A 20,295-nucleotide genomic window follows, 5' to 3' on the forward strand; every position below is an offset into this window, starting at 1 on the left:
TGATAAAATTCTTAGTGGTCAGAGTATCACCCTTTCCCAGTTCTAATCTTAACTTACACTTCTAAAACCAAATTCTTGAATCCTTTCACCCCCTCTGGATGAGTAAGTGTCCAGTATCTCTCTGAATCCTTAACCCTTCTGGAAGTACGTTGATTTATTGACTTTGTTATTCTTCTGTTTTCTTGGCAGTTCATAGGAGCAGTTGTCAGAGACATCACACCAATATAAAAATGCACATGTCACCATGACCAGAATTGGGTCAGAATTAAGCACTCTCTAAAGATGAATTATTCCTTTTTTATTCACATGTGTTAAGTAAGTCCTTGATATGACTTTTTTTACTCCAGCTGGGCTGCATTTTAAAAACATTAATTTATCCTTTTAGCTGACATTTCTATCCATGATAAATGAAAGCAAAAGAAAACTGGATTCCTTTGAAACTTCAGAGTGTTCTCCATTTGCTTTATCACATGGTCCTCAGCTCCCAATCAAAATAAAATCATCCGGGTAACTAAGTTTCTATTCTATCCTTTCAGAACCCTTGATTCATCCTTCCTTCCTAATTAATGCTTGATTAACATGTATGTAACTTAGTTCTTTACCGAAGTAAGGAAGTTTGAGTACAATACTTTATGTTAATTTCAGAAATTACTTCTAAGGGGGTATAAAATTGGTTTATTCTAAAAAGACTTTTGAAATTAACAATAGCAAAATAAAGAGGGTTTTTTAGGTTTTTAAAATAACATTTATTTTTTAAAGTAAATATGTGCATATAATAGGAAACTGAAAAATACAAGAAGCAAAGAACAAAGTCATTCATAGTCACACACAGTTTACAGTTTGTAGTTCCTGCTGGGTCTCCTGTGTGTATTTACACAATTAAGCTTTCATTTTTATGTAATTAAGATCATACAGTTAAGTATCAAGCTTTTTCACATATCATGAATATTTACTATTTCAAAGTCCCAAAGCTGTATGAGTATTTTGATAAACAAGAATACACCACACCAACTCAGTCGAGAAGAAAAAAATATATAATCCTGCCTTTCTTAGTGACAAAAATTTCATAAAGAACAAAAATAGCAACAGACTTCTATGAGTAGATAAAGATATTGACAAAGAAATTTTGCAAATTACACATAACATCAATTTTCTCTTTGCAAAGGAAGTCATTTGGGTGCAGCCATACTGCCTGAGTTCTGTGAATGAAACTCCAATCTACTTCCTATTGATATGGTTAATAGATCCTTGTACAGATTCCGTAAATCTTAACAATGGAAGCAATAGAATAATATCTGATGTTCAAGAAAAATAGAAAATATGACTTTTATTGGCAGAGACCATTGCAAATGTCATAGACCAAATAGAGTTGATGGTCTAGTTATTTTTGGTTTATGTAAAACTTATTTAGATATTTATATTAAGTTTATATTAGGTTTCCTTCTACTAGGTTGCCATGAGAAATGTGACATATGTTCTCTATCTTTCATCTGAAGTTGAGTAAGCCTTGGGAAATCTGAGATCTATTCTCAGGCACATTTCTAACTTATGCCATTTTTTTATCTCTTTTATGTCCTCAGTATATGTTTAACAATTCCTCTAGAGAGCAAGGTAAAATGATATTTAGTGCTACTTGAAAAGTTTCATGGAATGCTGTGAGTGAAAAGATGGTCAGTGGGAATCAAATTCACAAGGCCATGATTCAGAGGGCATTTTTATATAGAATCGAGAGAGATATAAAATACTTTACAAATTTAAATGGTTTTGTGGAAGTGTTCCTGGTGTCATTTTGCAGCGTGAACTTCTTACTAATGTTAGGTATTACCCAAAGCTATAAGGAGTTTCACTGTTTTCAGCATAAGCAAACAAACAAACAAACAAACAGAATAACCTCAACAAATAAAAAAACCCACAAAAATGTGAACAGTTCACACCTCTGGTTAAAGTCACTTCCTTAGTATGGATTTCTGTGATGGACTAAGAAGAAGAATGATGTAAGATGGATGTTATTCTGCGTCCTTGGACAAGGTTGTTAACCTCTTTGTGTCTCAGTTTCTTCATCTGTACCATTAAGATAATAGTGCTATACTTCATAGGACATAAGGATTAACTGGGATCATGTATGTAAAGTTATTAGAGTTGTGCCTGACACATAGAACTCAATAAAGGTTAAGCTTTATTGTTTAATTTCTTATGATGATGCTAATGAATAATATAATATTTTATGTTAATTATAACCAAATGTGTTAAATATCAAGGTAGTTAATAACTGAATTTAATGTGCCAAGACTTCTTTAAGAGCCTTTGGTATTTGAGCATCTTAAGAAACTGGGATTATATATGATAGAAGAAAAAACTTTAAAATACCATTTAAAAGCAAATTTATGAAACTCTGGGACAACTAAATTACATGGTAGTATATGATATGTACTTATTCCAGATCTTTGGTACATAGAAAATTGTTATCAGTAGATAGAGTAAAATCCATATTTTCTGGGAGGAGAAAATTCAGTGGGTAAAACATTTCCTCTTATATATCCAATCTAATTGAAGCTTAAATAAATTTTAAATACTATCTAAGGACTCGTGAAGACTCTGAGTCAAATTTTCAGTAAATACTGAAAAATTCTACTCTTGAAAAATGAATATTACAAACTGAAGTTACTTACCTTGTGAAGACTGTATGGTTCATAAAACAGTACCCATGTTCACTTCTACAAACGGACACCAAGAACATGGCCAGTAATAAATATTTCTCCCTTACAAAACTGCCAAGTACAGGCACGGTGGGTGCGTCTGTCTATTGTCAGGATGCAAGTGCTCTCCCCTGCCTGCTCTCCAGCCTCCAATTACCCTCCTTCCTCCTCAGGCCCCAGCCACAGCTTCTAGAACCATCTTCTTGGTCATTCCAGCATCCGCTTCTGAGACCCCTGAATGCCATTTTGGGGCCATCGTTGGCTCCTAGTGGCCAATGAACTATGAGACCCCAGATCAGCTAGAACTGTTTCTCCAAGGTAGAAGCTGCCATCAGAGCCTGGTCAGCCTGCATCTGTGGGCCTCACACACCTACCCAATCTGGGCCTCCATTTTCACGTGGAATACCATGTGGCCCTGTACAGTGTGCAGCACCTCTTCGGCAAGTTAGCTGAGAAGGGAGGACACCCTGCCTCTCTTAAAGATGCAAAACCAGCAGAGTGACCAAGCCTTTTTCCAGGAAGTTCACAAGCCATCCAAGACAAGTGGGGCGGCAGCCTGTACGCCGTGAAAGCCTCGGGAGACTAGGCACACCCTGGGCTCTACCTGTATGGGTTTCCACCTCTGTGGCTTCCTGGAGAACCACTTCTCAGACCTGGAGCTGAAACTCATCCAGAAGATGGGCGGCCATCTGACCAAACTCACCAAGCTGTCGGGCCCCAATCCTGGCTGAGCCGGCCTCATTTTCAAGTATGACTAGGAGCTTCCCATGTGCCCAGTGGCCTTTGAGGGACCCACCTGTTGCACCCTCCTGGCCCACCTGAGCCTCTCCTTCCTGCCTCAAGGTAGCTTTTTAACCATCCATGGAGCCCTCTCCCAAGCCGTTGACCAAGTAGAAGAAATAACAGAAAAAGAAAAGAGAAAAAGCCACCTGCAAAAGACTCTTAAGAAAACAAACAAAAAGAAAGGAAAGTGAATTGTCACGTTGAACAAAAATAGTCTGCTTTTAAATTTGTTTTAATTAAAATGCTCTACACATTTTCATGGTTCATAGCTACTTCTTTTTACATATGATACAAATAAGGAATTTCTACAGAAAACTGTATGAACACTGAAGAATTGGTGCACCTGGTCTCTGTACATCTAAAATGTGTTATTTTGCCCAGTTTTGCTGATGAAATTCTTTCACAATGACTGCAAGAATTGGCCAAGATCCAAAATAAGAGACTCTAACTCAGTACCTAAATTCCGATCAGATTTAATTCACAGCAACACCCATTCTGCAAAAACTAAGACATGAAAGCTGATGTCTCAAACAGCATCCTCTAACCCAACCTTTAGGAAGTGTTGTTTCCAGTCTTTCACAGTGCTGCCTGGTAACTTGCAATGGACAAGAACATAATTCCATAAAGTCTGAATGCCTAAAACCAAAAGCTTTATGTTATGGTGAGATAACTATGATGTGGGATCGTGAAATAGAAAACAAATAGTAAAAGTCAGTTTTTGATAGGAGTACTTTGCTTAGGCCTTTCTCCACTAAACATGAGACTTCTGGTTTTGTCAGGTAGAGTCTGCTTAAAATTAAAGTTCATAAGTATTCCCTCAGGACCACAATTCTTTTGAAACCCATTATACACACTAATTTAGAATACATGTTTAATAGGAGTAACAGGTAAAAATGACCTAAGATAATTTCTACAAGATGCTTTTCTCTTAGATATGAGTCTTGGAGGCAATCCAGTTGCGGTAGGCAGTCACTCGCATATAGACTCCTGGCTTATTGATTCTACCACATTCTGATCCCCAGCTCACTGTTCCAACAAGGTACCAAATATTTCGAGAATTGGGATAAACTAGAGGTCCTCCAGAGTCACCCTAAAGAAAACAAAGAATATTTGTCATTTTGAGAATTTACTCCCAGATATTTTACTCACACAAAGTGATAAGCCCAGATGAAGTATGTGATTCATGCTTCATAGAGACCATGAATCCTTGTTTCACCCTTATCCGTAACAATGACTAGCCAGAATATAATCCCTAGGGCTCTTTGAGGTTCTACTGAACTTTGAAGGCATGAACTGATAAGTTACAAGGTCTAGTTCAATGAGAAATCTTTGGGAGACATATGTTATTGATATACTCCAAGTATCTGAGAAAAGTACCCAGGCCCCTAGCCATGAGAAAGCTAAGAAGGTAAGAGAAGTGGGCTGGAAGTAACTGAAAAATTTCTGAGACTGATCCTTTATTGAAATATGGTTAAAAGTATGAACTGTGATTCTAGACTACCTTGTTTTGGATGCCAATCTTCCCACTTTTTAGCTGTGTGACCTTGTGCAAATTACTTTACCTTCCTCTGCCTCAGTTTCCTCACCTATGAAATGATAATAATGGTAGTAACTATATCACAAGGTGTGATGAGGATTAAATGGTTTAATATTTGTAAAGGATTTCAATCTGTGCTTGGTTCAGAGTAAGTCCAACATAAATGTTTATTAAACACAAACTTACGTTGCATGTAAGGGAGAATTACTTAAGTGGCAAGGCCAAGAGGGAGTTTGACAGGATTATCAAAGTGCAAATTAATTGCAGTATAGAATTGTCTCCATATTGATAATTTTCAAAAAATAATAGTTATTTTAACATTACATGGTCAATGTGAATAATGTCCAGACTTACATGGCAGGCATCGATATTTCCTTCCAGGTACCCAGCACATAGCATTGTGTCTTTCACCAAGCCATAATATCCTTCCCTAGCATTACAGGTGTTTGTATCAATAATCTTCACAGGTGCTTTCTGAAGTAACACTGGGTATTTACCTATAGGAAGTAAACATCAGTAAAAGAGCTGCTCTGAAACAGAGCAGGACGGAAAATTTGTTTTATCCTCTGTACGTAAGTCATGTATTTCACTCTTGCCTATTAGGATGAAAAAGCCCACTCAGTTTCCTGACTCAAACCAATTAAAAAGAAATATTCAAAGAATAATTTGGAACAGCTTCCTAATGCTTCCTTTCTATGTCCTGATCTCTCTTCTTACATCTTTGGAACAGAACTTTCTAAATTAGGTTCTCCAGATTAGGGAATTTCAACAAACAGATTGGACTCCTTACAGTGTTCCAAACCAAGGAAATTTGCAAAGTCATAACTCTATTTCCTGAGAGATCCCATGGGAGTACCAGGCATCCAGAGGTAAATGATGACTTTGTATCTATCACTAATTTTTTTTAAAACCTTAAACACTATGTCAAGTTTTCACTGAACTTACCATCATATGAAAGTTGTCCCCATCCTGTAACAACAACTCCTTCACCTGGTAGAAAAACCTGTGTGGCCTCAGGAAGACAAACTCGATGCACATCATTATTAAATAAAACTTTTTCAGTGAGCTCTATAATTGCAATATCATCATGATGTTCACCCCGGGTGTAATTTTCATGAATAATAATATTTTTAACATAATGTTGCATGTAGGATGGATGTATTTTGGTGCCAAAGCTGACAGTATAGTTTCTGGGATTTTGTGTCCTAAAGAAACAAAAATTATACATTTTGTATTTATTTCAAAATAATAGAAATACAACATTAGTATTTCCTTGTTGGATAGTCCATTGGCTGTGATACATGATTTTTAAACTCATTTTGAAAATCCTGTTTGGGCCCCTATACCATACACTATGTAAGGCAATAAGGATATAGAAATAAAAATAAATAACCCATGCCTTTAAGAAATTTAAAACAATGAAAAATAGCATAAACACAGGCAGTTATAATTGCTTAAATGGTTGTATATACAATTAGTGGGACCACAAAAGAAGAGGATTTAAATCTGCATGCTCTAGGGAACGGAAGATTCTTTAGGGAATGTGGCGTTTTGGATGAAACTATAGAGCTGAGTCATATTTGCCTAAAAGAAGAGTAGAGAAGGACAGATGTGCCGACCAGGAAGGTGGTTTGGGCAACTATAAATAGTTTGGGATGTCTGGAGTATAAAGTGATGTGAGATAAGAATCACGTGAATAAAATATGTCATGTGACTGGTAAGGCAGGAAAGCCTTATTGGCTTACCATACAATTTTTCTCTCAAACCTTCCAGGATGCTATTGAGAATGAAAGGAAGTGATACTGATGATTAAACTGGGATAATAAGGGTAAACTGGAATTGTTCCAGGGCCTTTAGTCTTCCTACTCTTGGGCGACATGATGAACTTACTTTCGAAAGCAGTGAGCTGCAGTCACTAGGTATTTTTCACTGATCAAAGATGCCCCACAGATGTGATGGCCATTCTTTTTGAGACTTGCTTGCCATGGCCACTCTCCCTCCTGAGCAGCAGAACCTCCCTTGATTCTATCATATGTAGCTGACATCCTTGCTCGTCTCCCACAACCTGTCAAACGGAGTCAGCATTGTTTCATTGAGAATAGGAAGACACTGTTTATTGGATTACAAAGCTGACAGTGAAGTGAATTATTCTTGTATGTTCTGTCTGACACTATCTTACATTTATAGGAACAAAATAATCTGTCCAGGAATCACTAGCATTCCTTGAATCACCTCCATACCTAGCATAGTACTTCCAAGACATCTCAGCACTTGGAGAATATGAAAGCTGTGGGAGTCAGATAAAGTAATGGTTAAGTCCATGAATCCTGCAACAAGACTCCGTGGTTTTAATTCTGTCCCACCATTTACAAGCTAGTTGAATTTGGGCAAATTATTTCACTCCATTGTTCTTCAGTTTCCCCATCTCTAAAATGAGGCTGTAACAATAATACCTACTTTTAGAATGGTTGTGAGAATTAAATAAATTATATATAAAGCACTTAGAGCTGTGCCTGGCCAAGAGTAACAAATCCTGACTGTTATGTTTTAGATCATCTCATACATTTAATTAAAAAGTATATGAACTTACGGCTGTTAATAATCTTTTCAGCATTGACCTTACTGATTTCTGAAAAAGAACCAAAAGAACACGGTAAATTTAATACCTCACATTAATCCAATGACCCAGGGGCCCATGAAGCAAGGTGGTAGGTCCAACAGAGCAAGAAGGACCAGAAATAATCTGGAATCTCATGATAAAATGTTGATAAAAAAGAAAGAACACTGTTTTATTTGAATTGTTCTTTTACTATAAGTAAATGTGTGATATGGAAATACCATCTTCATAGTTCCATGTGAGAGACTTCTTTTTATTTAATTGGAATTGTATTCTGCATTATCTAGAAAATAGCCAACATCATTCTTTAGAAGAACAGGAAGTTCCTACAAGTGAACCCGATTTCTGTCAATATACAAAAATAACTTTTAGAAAAGTGATCTGTCACAATGGCAGATCCTAGGCTGTTTTGGAAAGTTATAGATCTTGAAAAAATAGCAAGACACACCATTACTTACAGGAACTGTTCAAAGTCATACTACCTGCTTTAGAATAAGAAGCAACATTTTCCCCTTAGAACTAATTTTAAGGTGTGGCATTATTATGATTTCAATGTGGTTTTAATAATGAAGAATAAAACTTATTGCTCTGATATAAAACAATGACTCATTTTTTTGAAACTATTGGGGATCAGCTTTGCATCTGGTGCTTGTGATATGTGCTAGGGATAAAAAGATGAAAAGTAATACGCCTCCCAGCTAATGCATAAACTTACCCACGAGCCTAAGAGAATTAGGATCTGCAGTCAAGGATCGTGAGTGGTTATTTAGCATCTGACGTAAGATGTTTTCTATTCTTCTTGTTGTGTTTTCCTTCATTGATCTGGGAGCCTTGAATATCATCCATATATGTGCTATCACACTGTTTTCATCAGGACTGGAAACAACATAAAGGTGTCGTATGTTGCTAAAAAAAAACTGCATTTCTTTCCTCATGTCTCGATTTCTTCTGCTTTTTTATGGGTTTGTGCAATACTTTCACTTTACTCACAGGACTATCCATCTGTCTACCTATACTTGGTGACAGTATGCATGCAGCTATGTTACTCAGTTTAGAGGGCAAGCAGTTCTACAAATCTGAAAAATAGGAGAGGCCTAAGGCACAAGGTAGAAAAACTGGGATAATTTATTCATGCATCCATCAATCATGAATTGCACAAATGTTATAGACAAGCAAGTGAGTTAGGTACCATAGGGTGATGTGAGGGTGACTAAGACATGGTTCCTACCCTCAAGGAATTTCCAGATTCTTAAGGGAGATAAAACATATCTACAAATGACTCTAATAAATGAGGCAGAAATGGTAAGATGTGTATCTTATACGCAGATAGTCAGAGGAAGGATATGTCATTGTTTTTTTAACAGACCACCGAAATTTTCATGAAAGAAGTGACATACACATTGGAACTTTCAGTATTTTCACCACTGCGTCATCAAGCAAAAAATATTCATCAGGCAGAGAAGAGGAAGAATAACACTCCAGAATAATTGGAGAGCAATAACATTAATTAGCATTTATTGGGAATCTGCTGGGTTCCAGGTACTCTGTTCTCACATTTATTATCACATTTAGTCTTCACCACAACCCTGCAGCATCTGTGTCATTGTCTTTATTTTAAAGACAATGAAAAATTGAGGGTCGGAGAGATTACCTAATGTGCTCAAGATTACACAGCAACTAAACTAGGATCCTGATTCAGTACAATTGACTCTATAATCCAGGGTTTTTACACTGTGCACTGTCCCCCTGTACCCAGACAGCCAGTTACCACAGTGTCTAGGAGATTGGGCTCAGATGGAGGAGGGTCTTTAATGCTAGCAAAAGGGTAGTAGTGAAGAGAAGTTGAGTAAAACCATGCTTGAGGAAAATTAATGTGATTATCGTGTTCAGGGAAGATTTGTTTGTAATTGGGAAAGGGATGGGCAACCCAAGAGGCTGACAAACAGCCATGTAAAAATTGTCAAGCAGCCCTGAGAGTAGTGTCTGAAGTGTCATTCTTTTGCTTTGAATCTCCCTAATGGATGACAAATCTTCTGACATATAAATCAGTAATCATTCCTGGGATGCACTCAACTCATGCACGTTTGATTATCATGACAGGGTATGCCAAAATAAAAAACTGCCTCTCCATCACTTCCTATGGGCCCATGCTTTGTGTAGATACCTGAAATTAAATGCATAAGAAAACAGAAAAGCCTACCGGTGGTTGCAGTTTTCTCTGAGAGGTACACAGGCCCTTTAATTTTAGTCTCCGATTTCTTTCCAATACTCAAATTGGGCCCCAAGGTTAATGCTAGTTGAGAGCTTGATCTATTCTGCAATTCCACAAGTCTCATGAGTTCCAGGAACAGAGAAAGAAGGGAGACATAGTCTGGTGGTATTGTTGAAGGTAAAAGCAACAGTTTCCTTCACTTGAAATGTGTTTATTTGCAAATATTCCCACACACGTTAACTTATGTTAACTTCTTCGATCCTGAGTACAGTTTTATTAGAGAAGCAGTGTAGGTATTATTATCAATATTTCATAGATAGGGGAACAGACTCAAAGTGATACAGTTACTTGCCCAAGGCTCTCTAGGGCACTAAGAGGTAAAGGCTGGGCTCAGGTTGTCTAACTTCCATTCTAGACCTCCCTCTGTTATACCATGCTACTCCAAACCCACAAGCAGAGAACACAGCATAGGTATTTTACTTTTTGTTATGGTGACTAGAAGGCTTTCCTTGGCATCAAAGTCTGGTGTGAATATGCTCTTTTCTACCTTCTAAGAACTCTTAGACAGTTCTATAAGGTGTTTAGCTGACTTGCAAGGAGAAAGATATGAGAAAACAAGGCCTTTGTGTATGCTATTGCTAAATAAAAATGTCAGAGCATTAAACATTGATCTTAGGGACCATCTAATGTTTGCTGGTCATAAAAACTTATGAAACCAGAGGGATACATCATCTGTGATTTATGGATTGATACATTCTCAATATAGCTAATGAACTAAACTATAGAGCCTGATATTTGCTTCAGTTTTATATGCAACACTTAATCCGACACTTTAGAATAATGTTGAATATTAATAACTAATTGCTTAATGACTATAACATATCAATAGACTTTTTACAGAGGAACTTTAAGCATAATGGTATATATGATGGGTTGATCTCTTTTCTGTTATTGTTTGCTACTTACACCAGCTTGATGACTTGAGAATTGATATATTGTCTGTAAATGCTAGAATTTTGAAATGCATCAACCATCTGTTAAAGAGAACATAGTCAAACATCAAATTCCAATAATATATTTATATGTCAGAAAATTAACAAATAAATATAGGAAATACTAAAAACTATTTACCTTATTCTCGAGAATTTGGCTAAGATAGTTATTTTCCGGTGATGTCTCCCTTTCATAATTTGTGTTAAATGGGATATCCAGCACTTTAAAGCTACCTTGGTAGTAGTAGGTTCTGTTTTCTGTAAGATAAAGAAATGACCCAAGAATTATTGAAGTTAAATGGATTTCAAATCCAGATATAAATTACATAGTAACACCACCTAGTAAGTATTATGCTCATATTAGATTTTGGTAAATGCTGTGACTTTTCCTGGCACAGTTGATTAGATAACCTGGATATTGTGGCAACTGTTTATTAGACCAAGAATGAAGTACATATGTATCAGAAAGAGGTCAGAAAGAGTCACATCTTGACTGAGACACATATGACCATATACTATAAATAAGATTATTGTCTGGAATAATCAGTTCTCATACTGAATAAAAATAATTACCATTTATTAAGTATTTACTATTAAAGTTATTTTATGAAAATTATATGAAGTGTACCCATTTTTTAGAGAAATGTAGTTTCGGAGATATTCAGTAACTTATCAAATATCATATAGCTATTAAGAAAAGCCAAGTTAAAACTTGATCTGAGTCCAAAGCCCACATTGAATCTATTATATTTCCTTCCTAATTTTTCATAGGTACTAAGCTATTTGATGTATAATATATCTTACCTCTAATATGTGATAGATATTAAGCATCTGGCAGTGCCTTGCATATGACAAGCACTAAATAAATGTTAATATTAGTTTGCAATAAGATCATTGTCTTTGAAAGTCATCTTTGGAAGAGATAGTCTCAATATATATGAAATTATTACTAATGAGGTCCTAATAAACTGTTAATTAAGTGATATAGTTAAATGTTCAACTACAAGTACTACATGAATGCAGAGAAGAGAGATACTATACTTAAAATAAAATATGATTTGTCATTGTAAATACAGTGAAAATATTTTACAATGAGAAACATGATGGGAAAAAAGTCCGAAAGTTCTAAACAAAATGCTGAAATGGGTTGATTATAAATAATAATTTGTAAATTAAAATTATTAATTGTAATTAATTTGTCTGTAAGTCATGGATCTTTTACTATAGAGACCAAGCTTTGCAATGGCAGTTTATTACGTTTTACAATAAGTAGCAAAAAATAGACCTTGAAATGATTCAACTCTATTTTTCATAATTTAATACTCACAATGTATCCTTCAGTTCTTCAATTAGATTCCTAAATACTTCTACCTATTACAGCAATTAGACAGCTATGAATATTCCTCAATGTATAAAAAAATAGTTTGGCAAGATACGGACAATTTTTATTATTGGAACACTTTTTGCAGAGCCAGTGAATAAAGTGCATATGTAATGGGTTAGACATTTAAGACTAACAAACCATACTCTAGAACAAGGAAATCAACTCTTAAGTATCTTATTTTTAATTTAATTGTATTTAGCAATCCTAATGGGTTACTGGGATTGCTCACTATGCTGAGGCCACTGGGAATACAGTTATTGTGCTCTGTTGGTACCTGATGAGATGAAAACAACCCCTTGGGATGGGATATCGATAAGTCACGATTTATATTTCCATCTCTATAGGTGATTCAAATGCCAATAGGAATTGATAACGATGGATAAAGGGCAGAAAGAAGGAAATTGTTTTACAACTTTTCCATGACTTGCTACTTATAACTTATTTATTTAAAGAAAACTTACACAAACACATGAAGTGTTCATTTTTGTTTGTTTGTTTGTACTAAGAGTGTTCTCTAGGTGCAATAACAGAGTTTGAGCATGAATTATGAGAACACATATTTAAAGGTGGCAGAGTATAAGCATTTCTTCTACATTGTCTTGCTTCTATGCCCTGGCAGGAGTGTGGAAAAAGACAAGGGTAAAGGGCTCAATTCCAAGAAAAATAAGAAAACAGCCACAACTCCAAACTAAAAACTATGAAGCAAACATTTTATTTCACAAAAGCTGTGAAATATACACTAAGGTAAGGAATGGCATAGATCAGAGATACATCTTCTCACAAGTTGTGTTGAATGAAGATTTTCTAAAAGTTTTCAATGATTCCATGATTTGAGTAATAAGACTTCGGGTTCTGGAAAAAGATAAGGAATATTTGTGTAGACACCTATTTGACCCTGCAGAATGTCAGCAGTGAAAATAGAAGTGAAACCATACTACTGTGCCATTTTTATTATATCTGATCCAATCTCCCAGCTGAGGCAACCTGCTGGAGGTAAGCCAGGGTAGAGAAAGGAAAAAGTTGGGATCACTCTATCATAATTTAGAGAGTCTGAGAATTAAGGCATTTTCCTCTGTGCCTCCCTAGCTTCTTAACTATTTAAAACTGAAGGTAAATGTGCCCTAGTATTAAAGACAATAACAGACTGGATAAGAGAATGTTTGAGAGGACAAACCAAAGTATAAGTTGCAAACTCCCTTAGTGTATGAGCCAACCCTAGACTCACTTCCCACAGTGTTCCTTAGAAAACAACCTCACCCAAATCAAAAAGAGTAAATAATAATTACAATGGAACCAATAGGGAGTTTGTACATAGATGCTGAAGGGGAGAAAAGCCAAAGGAGGAAAATATAAATAAATATTAGAGGAGGAATTATCAAGGTAACAGAGGAAGAGTTCCAACTACTTCTTATTGTCTTCAAAATATTGTAGAATAAAGAGCTCGAATTTATACAACAATTTAATGATGAAGAAAATCTGGAGAATTCAGTAAAGAAATGAAAGAGGAAAGTAAGACTATCACATATGAAAACCACACTGGAAAAAACAGATGTAAATTTAAAATGTTGTGCTATGGAAGACAGGCTTGAGCAAAACAAGCAAACTGAAATGGAAATGGAAAGCAATATAAAATTATTATTGAGGGAATAAACAATGTGAGAGGCAAAGGTGATCCAACAAATGCATAATTGATATTCCTGGCAAAAGAATTAAATAAATGAATTTGAATCTGTAGTTTAAAAGGGCTTGTTGTGTTCTAAGAAAAAATGATACATTATGACCACAAGGCTAAAACGGACTAGATGTGATTAATCCAAAGGATGAAAAGTATTGCAGTGGGAGAAGTAAAAATTTGTGCCATTTTAAACCAAAGATCCCTAAATGGCATCAGGCACTTCTGGAAGTAGAATTGAAAGTGTGATTAAAAATAGGAAGATTGTGTTCTCTTCGGCAGCACATATACTAAAAATAGGAAGATTGGTTGAAACAGCTAGATCCCAGGGTCTTACCCAACTGCTGTTTTTAGATCAGGGAAACTGAGACACAGTTGAGGGCAAGTACATCATACCAAAATTTATATGCTGGATTTCTGCCCCCCACTTCCCCCCCGCCACAACTTGACTACAGAAAGCCAGAAGCCCAGAATATCTCCACTGGACAAAACAAGGGAAACTTTTTTCTCATCTGGGAATTCTTACCAATCCTGGAGCAAAAACCTAAGTATACTGATAATTTGGGTTCTCTCAAGAAAAGAACCTAGATAGAATGATCTATATTAAAAGTCGTTGTCAACAGACACTCCTTTCATAGACAGCTTCCAGTCAGCTTTTTAATCACCAATCTTAAATGTCATCAGATACTAAAAGATGAACATATATTTGACAAAATTATCTAATATGAAATACAGTTGACCTTTGAACAGCATGAATTTGGACTGTGCAGATCCATTTATATGCAAATTATTTTCAATAAATACCTGTACTGTTTTTGATCTGCAGTTGGAAGTCTGCTGTTGTAGAAGGCCAACTGTATGAATTAATCTCTACAATTTCAAGACTGGGGATTAAAGAGCTGACTGGAAGCTGTTTATGAAAGGAGTGTCTGTTGACAATGACTTTTAGTATAGAGCATTCTATCTAGGTTGTTTTGTTGAGATAACCCTAATTATCAGTGTACTTAAAAAAAAAGAAAGAAAGAAGGTCAAAATGTTATGTAAATGAACTTGATAATATATATTATCTAAATAGCTAGGTAATAAAGAATATATTTTAGCAATTAAGTATATAACAAAAACAAATAATTCAATAAGATTGGAAAATAAATTTGAGAAAATTACCAAGAGAGTGATTTAAAAAAAAAACAAAAAAAAAACTAAGTAGAAAATAAAAAGATAAATATACATAAATTAGAGGCAACATTTAGGTAGTCCAATATCCAAATTATGGATCTCCAAAGAGAGAGAGAGTAAAGAGGACAGAAAATTATCAAAGACATAATCTAAAAAAAAATTTCAGGAGCTAAAGTATATGAGTTTCTAGATTGAAAGCATAATGGATAAAAATAAGATATAGACAATGTCACATTACTGATTGCCAGCATAATGGATGAAAACAAGATCCACAATATGTTACATTACCATGATATTTCCAAACACTGAGTACAAAGAAAAAGATCCAGGAAGGTTTCAGAAGTTCAGGGAGAAGATTTATTCAGAAGTTCTAGAATCAAAATGACATCAGACTTCTTGCCAGAAACTTTGAAAGCAAAAGGACAATAAAGCTTTATCTTCAAAATTCAGAGGGAAAATTTTTTTCCAATCCAGAATTCTATACTGTTAATTAAGGTTAAGTGTAGACATTCAAGTTGCCAAAAATGTATACTTCCTACAAAGCTCCTAGGATATACATTTCACCACAACTGAGTGAATTAAATAATTAAAAGGAAATATGGAATGCAATCATTACGGAAATTAAGTCCAACCTACTGCCAGAAAATGAACCAGGAGACAATTGAGTCATCCCCAAAATGTTGCTGAAGGGAAATCTCAAATCAAGACCTATGTAGCCAGGGTGTGAATGAGTATGGAATCCTCATCTTGCATAGTAGAAAGTGAATAGATAACACCAATAACTGAAAAATTAGGATATAACGATATTACGAATCAACTTAAAGAGTTGAAAGTGGTGGCCTCTGAGAAATGGGACATAGGGAGGAGCTGCATTTTTCATAAAAATCTCTGCCAATTTGATTCTTTAAATTATGAGTGTGTATAGCTTTGTAGGAAAAAAAATCCAAACATGACGAAGTCACAGAAAAAGCGTTGATGATGACCATATCCTCCATTTAATATATACATATTCAAAATTTAAAAACTGTAGTGATTATGATTACAAACCAGAATGAAACATTATTGATAATTGACAAAGAATAATATTGCTAATAAACTATGGGGAAGTGTGGGAGAAAAATGAGAAGTATGAGTATGCTGATTTTCTTGTCTTTCATAGCAGGATATAAATATGATTATGTCTAAAGTTAACACATATGGTTTTTTAAAAACAACTCCAACTTATGTTTCCAAAGTCTTTTTAAATCCACGTTAAAGGGATTTTTTATTAATGTTTTTGTTATAAGGAAAAATTAGTCAAAATTCAATATCCTTTGGTTTCACTTCTTCACATAAAGTAAGTGTAATATCTTAATTATAAAGTGACATATGTAATACCATCTTGGTAGAGTACTTTTCTATCTATCAATTATCTATCTATGTATTCATATCTCTATATGGCATATATTTTTACCTGTGTATATTCAAAACAATGTTTACAATAAAGTGTTTGGTAAATGTTAATGCTTATTTTTGGGATCTCCCAAAATCCCAGAAATAAGAATTTTAAAGGGAGGTAATTCATTACTTGTAACTGTCTCTTTTTCTTTTGTAGAAATGGAAATAAAGTTTACAACAAACCGAAATAAATAGAAATGTATTTTTTACCAACCTACTGCCAAAAAATGAACCAGGAGACCAATAGTTATTCCCAGGATTGCCAACACTCCAAACACAATGAGGGCAATCATCCACAGTGGCAAAGAAGTACGAGAAGTTCTGATTGGTCTGCAAGTAAAAGGCATAAATATGAAGGATACATCAGAAAAATCAGTCATTCCAAATCTTTATTTCTTTCCTCTTGCTCACTCTTAGAAACTCCACAATTTAGGCAAAATAGCAAAAGACATGGAGAGAGAGAGAGAGAGAGAGAGAGAGAGAGAGAGAGAGAGAGAGAGAGAGAGAGAGAGAGAGAGAGAGAGAGACGGAGGGAGGGAGGGAGGGAAGGAAGGAAGGAGGGAAGGAGGGAAGGAGGGAGGGAGAGACAGAGGGAGGGAGGGAAGGAAGGAAGGAAGGAAGGAAGGAAGGAAGGAAGGAAGGAAGGAAGGAAGGAAGGAAGGAAGGAAGGAAGGAAGAAAAAGAGGGGGAAAAGGAGAGAGGGAGAGAGGGACAGATGACTGGAAGAAAAATATTCATGAGCTTACCTGAAAGTTTATGATCAAACCTCTGTGGATCGTGCTATGAAATTACTTTTCAGGAGTCTAAGGGTTGGTGCCAAGTTACCTGTACTTAGCATCTAGCTCCCTCCCACAATCAATGGGTAATGACAGAGTTAGTTAGTATCAATAAATGAAGAACTTGCTGGGCTGGGAGGAAAGAGGAGTGAGGAATGAAAATGTCTCAGAAGTTCTTTATGCCTAAGCCTATCACGAATTTTTTAATGTATGATCATGAGCCTATATTATTTGTTATGTCCTTATTATATACAAAGAACATACACAAAAATGAAGTGTTATGTTGGGTCAGAGTAGTGTCCATCTCTCTTACTAGCTTGTTTATGGCTGTGTTTTAAAGAGATGTTTTATAGATGAGCATGCTATGATCAACCTGCAATAAATAAGTTAGGTATTTTCATTGTGTGTCATTTATACAGCAAATACATGTTGAAAGCCTCTGCCTAAGTTGAAATAGGGATTTGTGGGAATTTTCCAGACAAAGAGGCATGGAAAGACATGTAAGTAGAGGGAACAATATACCATGCTCAATGAATGGCCAGCAATTCAATTTTTGTGCAGCAAACTGTGAGCCATGTATTGGCCAAAAATGAAGTTAGAGAGTGTAATGGTTAATTTTACATGTTAACTTTAGCTAGGCTATGGTGCCTAGCCATAGGCACCAGTTGTTTGGTCAAACACTGTTTGACAGGTCGCTGTGAAGGTATTCTGTAACTGTGATAAATGTTATAATCAGTGACTTTAAGTAAAGTTCACCCTCGATAATGTGGGTGGTATTCATCCAATCAGATGAAGGACTGAAGAGCTGAAACTGAGGTTTCTGGGAGAAAAAGGAATTCTGCTATAGAATATAACATAAAAATCCTGCTTGATTTTCCAGCCTGCCAATGTGAGCTATGAATTTCAGACTTGCCAACTTCACAGTTGTGTGAAGCAATTCCTTAAAATAAAATCTCTTTCTCAAATCTCCAGCTAGATAGATGATACATAGATGATAGGTAGGTAGGTAGGTAGGTAGGTAGGTAGGTAGGTAGGTAGGTAGATAGATAGACAGACAGACAGACAGACAGATAGATAGATAGATAGATAATATTGGTTATAGTATATTATGTATATCTATATGCCCATGAATTTTTATCTATCTATCCATCTATCTATCTATCTATCTATCTATCTATCTATCTATCTATCTATCTATCATCTATCATCTATTAGAGATCCTATTGGTTGTATTTTTGTGGAGAATCCTGACTTACAAAGAGGCAATAACAAGAAGGACTTTTGATGCCACACAAAGATGTTGAGATTTTGTCTTGAAAATTGGGACTTCGCCAAGTATGATTAGGGATAATCTTAATCAGAATCACCTGGAAGTTCTAATTAAATATGCAGATTATCATATCCTACCTCAGATCTACTGAATTTAAATTCCTAAAAAGCCCTAATAATTTGCACTTTAACACTCCTGGTGATGTAGATTCTCACTTAATTATGTGATATCTTAAGGAAATCACATCTATCTTTCATCTAGTCACATCATATTGTCAAGTTTTTCAGATTAAAAGTAGCATCAGAGGCAGTGTGTATTATGTATTTGATCTCAGATAAAAAATAAATTGGGTTGATGCTTTCAGGAGAACAATAATTTTTTTATTTTTTAAATTCATCCTATATTGATTTTTTTTCACTCTGTTTTAAAACTATTTCATGCTTCCTTTTCCTCAAACCTTCAGCACCACCCACCCCATTCTTAGTCTTAGCTGATAACCTTACTTCCTAGCCCACTGAGAAAATGGTAGGCACCAGAAAAGAATATTTACGCCATTATCACATTTGTGAACTTCTCTTCATTTGTACCCCACACTCTGCTCTTTTTTCATGTTTCTATTAATAAACTGTGACTCTGTCCTAGGCCAACCTCTCCACCAACTCATCTTACTTTCCAACCTATGTTTCTAACCTATGTGTCAGTCATTTCATATTACTCAGAGTTCCATGTTCAACCAGACTCTTTCAGGACTCCATGTCTTTGCACATTCTGGTCCTTTTGCCTAAAATATCTGCCTCAAGTCTACGCAGTGAGCTTCCACTCAAACTTTATCACTCAATTCTGTCATCTCATTTTCTCTGAAGTCTCCCATGGCCCAGCCAATTAAAGGTCCACATTGAAAATAATTTTTGTTTTTACATGGCAGTCTTTTTACCTCTAGTTTTAATGATGTTGTCACCTGGGGCCATCTCATTATTTGTTGTGTTATACCCAGAGCCTAGTGTGGTGTCTAGCACCTTATATGTCATGCATGTTGAGGAGTGAATGAATGAATCAAGGGATATTAAGGACAGTAATAAAAGAAAATGATGGTAGTAATAAAAGAAAATGATGAATTTAAGAAAATTTAGAGTAGAATATTTGTCAGAACTTGGTAATTTAGTTAGCTATATTGGTAAAGGACGGGAATATGTTAAAGATGACGCAAGAGTTTACCTTGAGAAGTAAAGGAGAGTAAAATGAAGCCTAGAAGAGATAACTTGGGGAGGAAATGGTAAATATTTTATATCTGGAGTTTGAGAGACATTTAAATTTCAATACACACTGAGGAAACATAACTGGGATGTCAACATAGGAGTCATCCCAAAACAGGGAAGAAACAAGGATGTGAAACTATATTAATATATTATAGTACATGTAATATAAAATATTGTACAGAAGTGATACTTCTCTTTTTAAGACAAATATATGCTTCCATTGTAATTATAACTAATTTATCTCAATTTTTCATACCTTTCCTAAATTTCCAAGTCTTATTGTTTGATATCTCTCAAAAGACTTTAAACTCTCAGTACATATTTATTAACTATCAAATTCAAAATATAGTTCACCTTTCATTGATGGGTAAGCACTTACCTCATTTCATAAGCATTTAGCCCCACCAAAACTACTTTGTTCGCTTCTTGTTTCTTTAATCTGCCCCACACCCTTTCTTTACTTTTCTGTCTCCCATGAACTCTTACT

The 20,295-nt window shown here is 35.3% G+C and overlaps 1 protein-coding gene across 1 annotated transcript; it reads right to left on the reverse strand.

Moving 5' to 3' along the window:
- Positions 1–4,407: 4,407 nt before the first annotated feature.
- Positions 4,408–19,107, reverse strand: LOC308499247 (transmembrane protease serine 11B-like protein; the record flags this gene model as incomplete). Its single annotated transcript, XM_081052316.1, has 10 exons — positions 4,408–4,569; positions 5,371–5,513; positions 5,962–6,221; positions 6,907–7,081; positions 7,607–7,645; positions 8,349–8,509; positions 10,812–10,879; positions 10,977–11,095; positions 16,721–16,836; positions 19,103–19,107. The coding sequence occupies 10 exons, from the start codon at positions 19,105–19,107 to the stop codon at positions 4,408–4,410; spliced, it is 1,248 nt and encodes a 415-aa protein (XP_080908442.1).
- Positions 19,108–20,295: the final 1,188 nt, after the last annotated feature.

This window comes from Rhinolophus hipposideros, assembly GCF_964194185.1.
Source record: "Rhinolophus hipposideros genome assembly, chromosome: 1".
NCBI lineage: Eukaryota > Metazoa > Chordata > Mammalia > Chiroptera > Rhinolophidae > Rhinolophus > Rhinolophus hipposideros.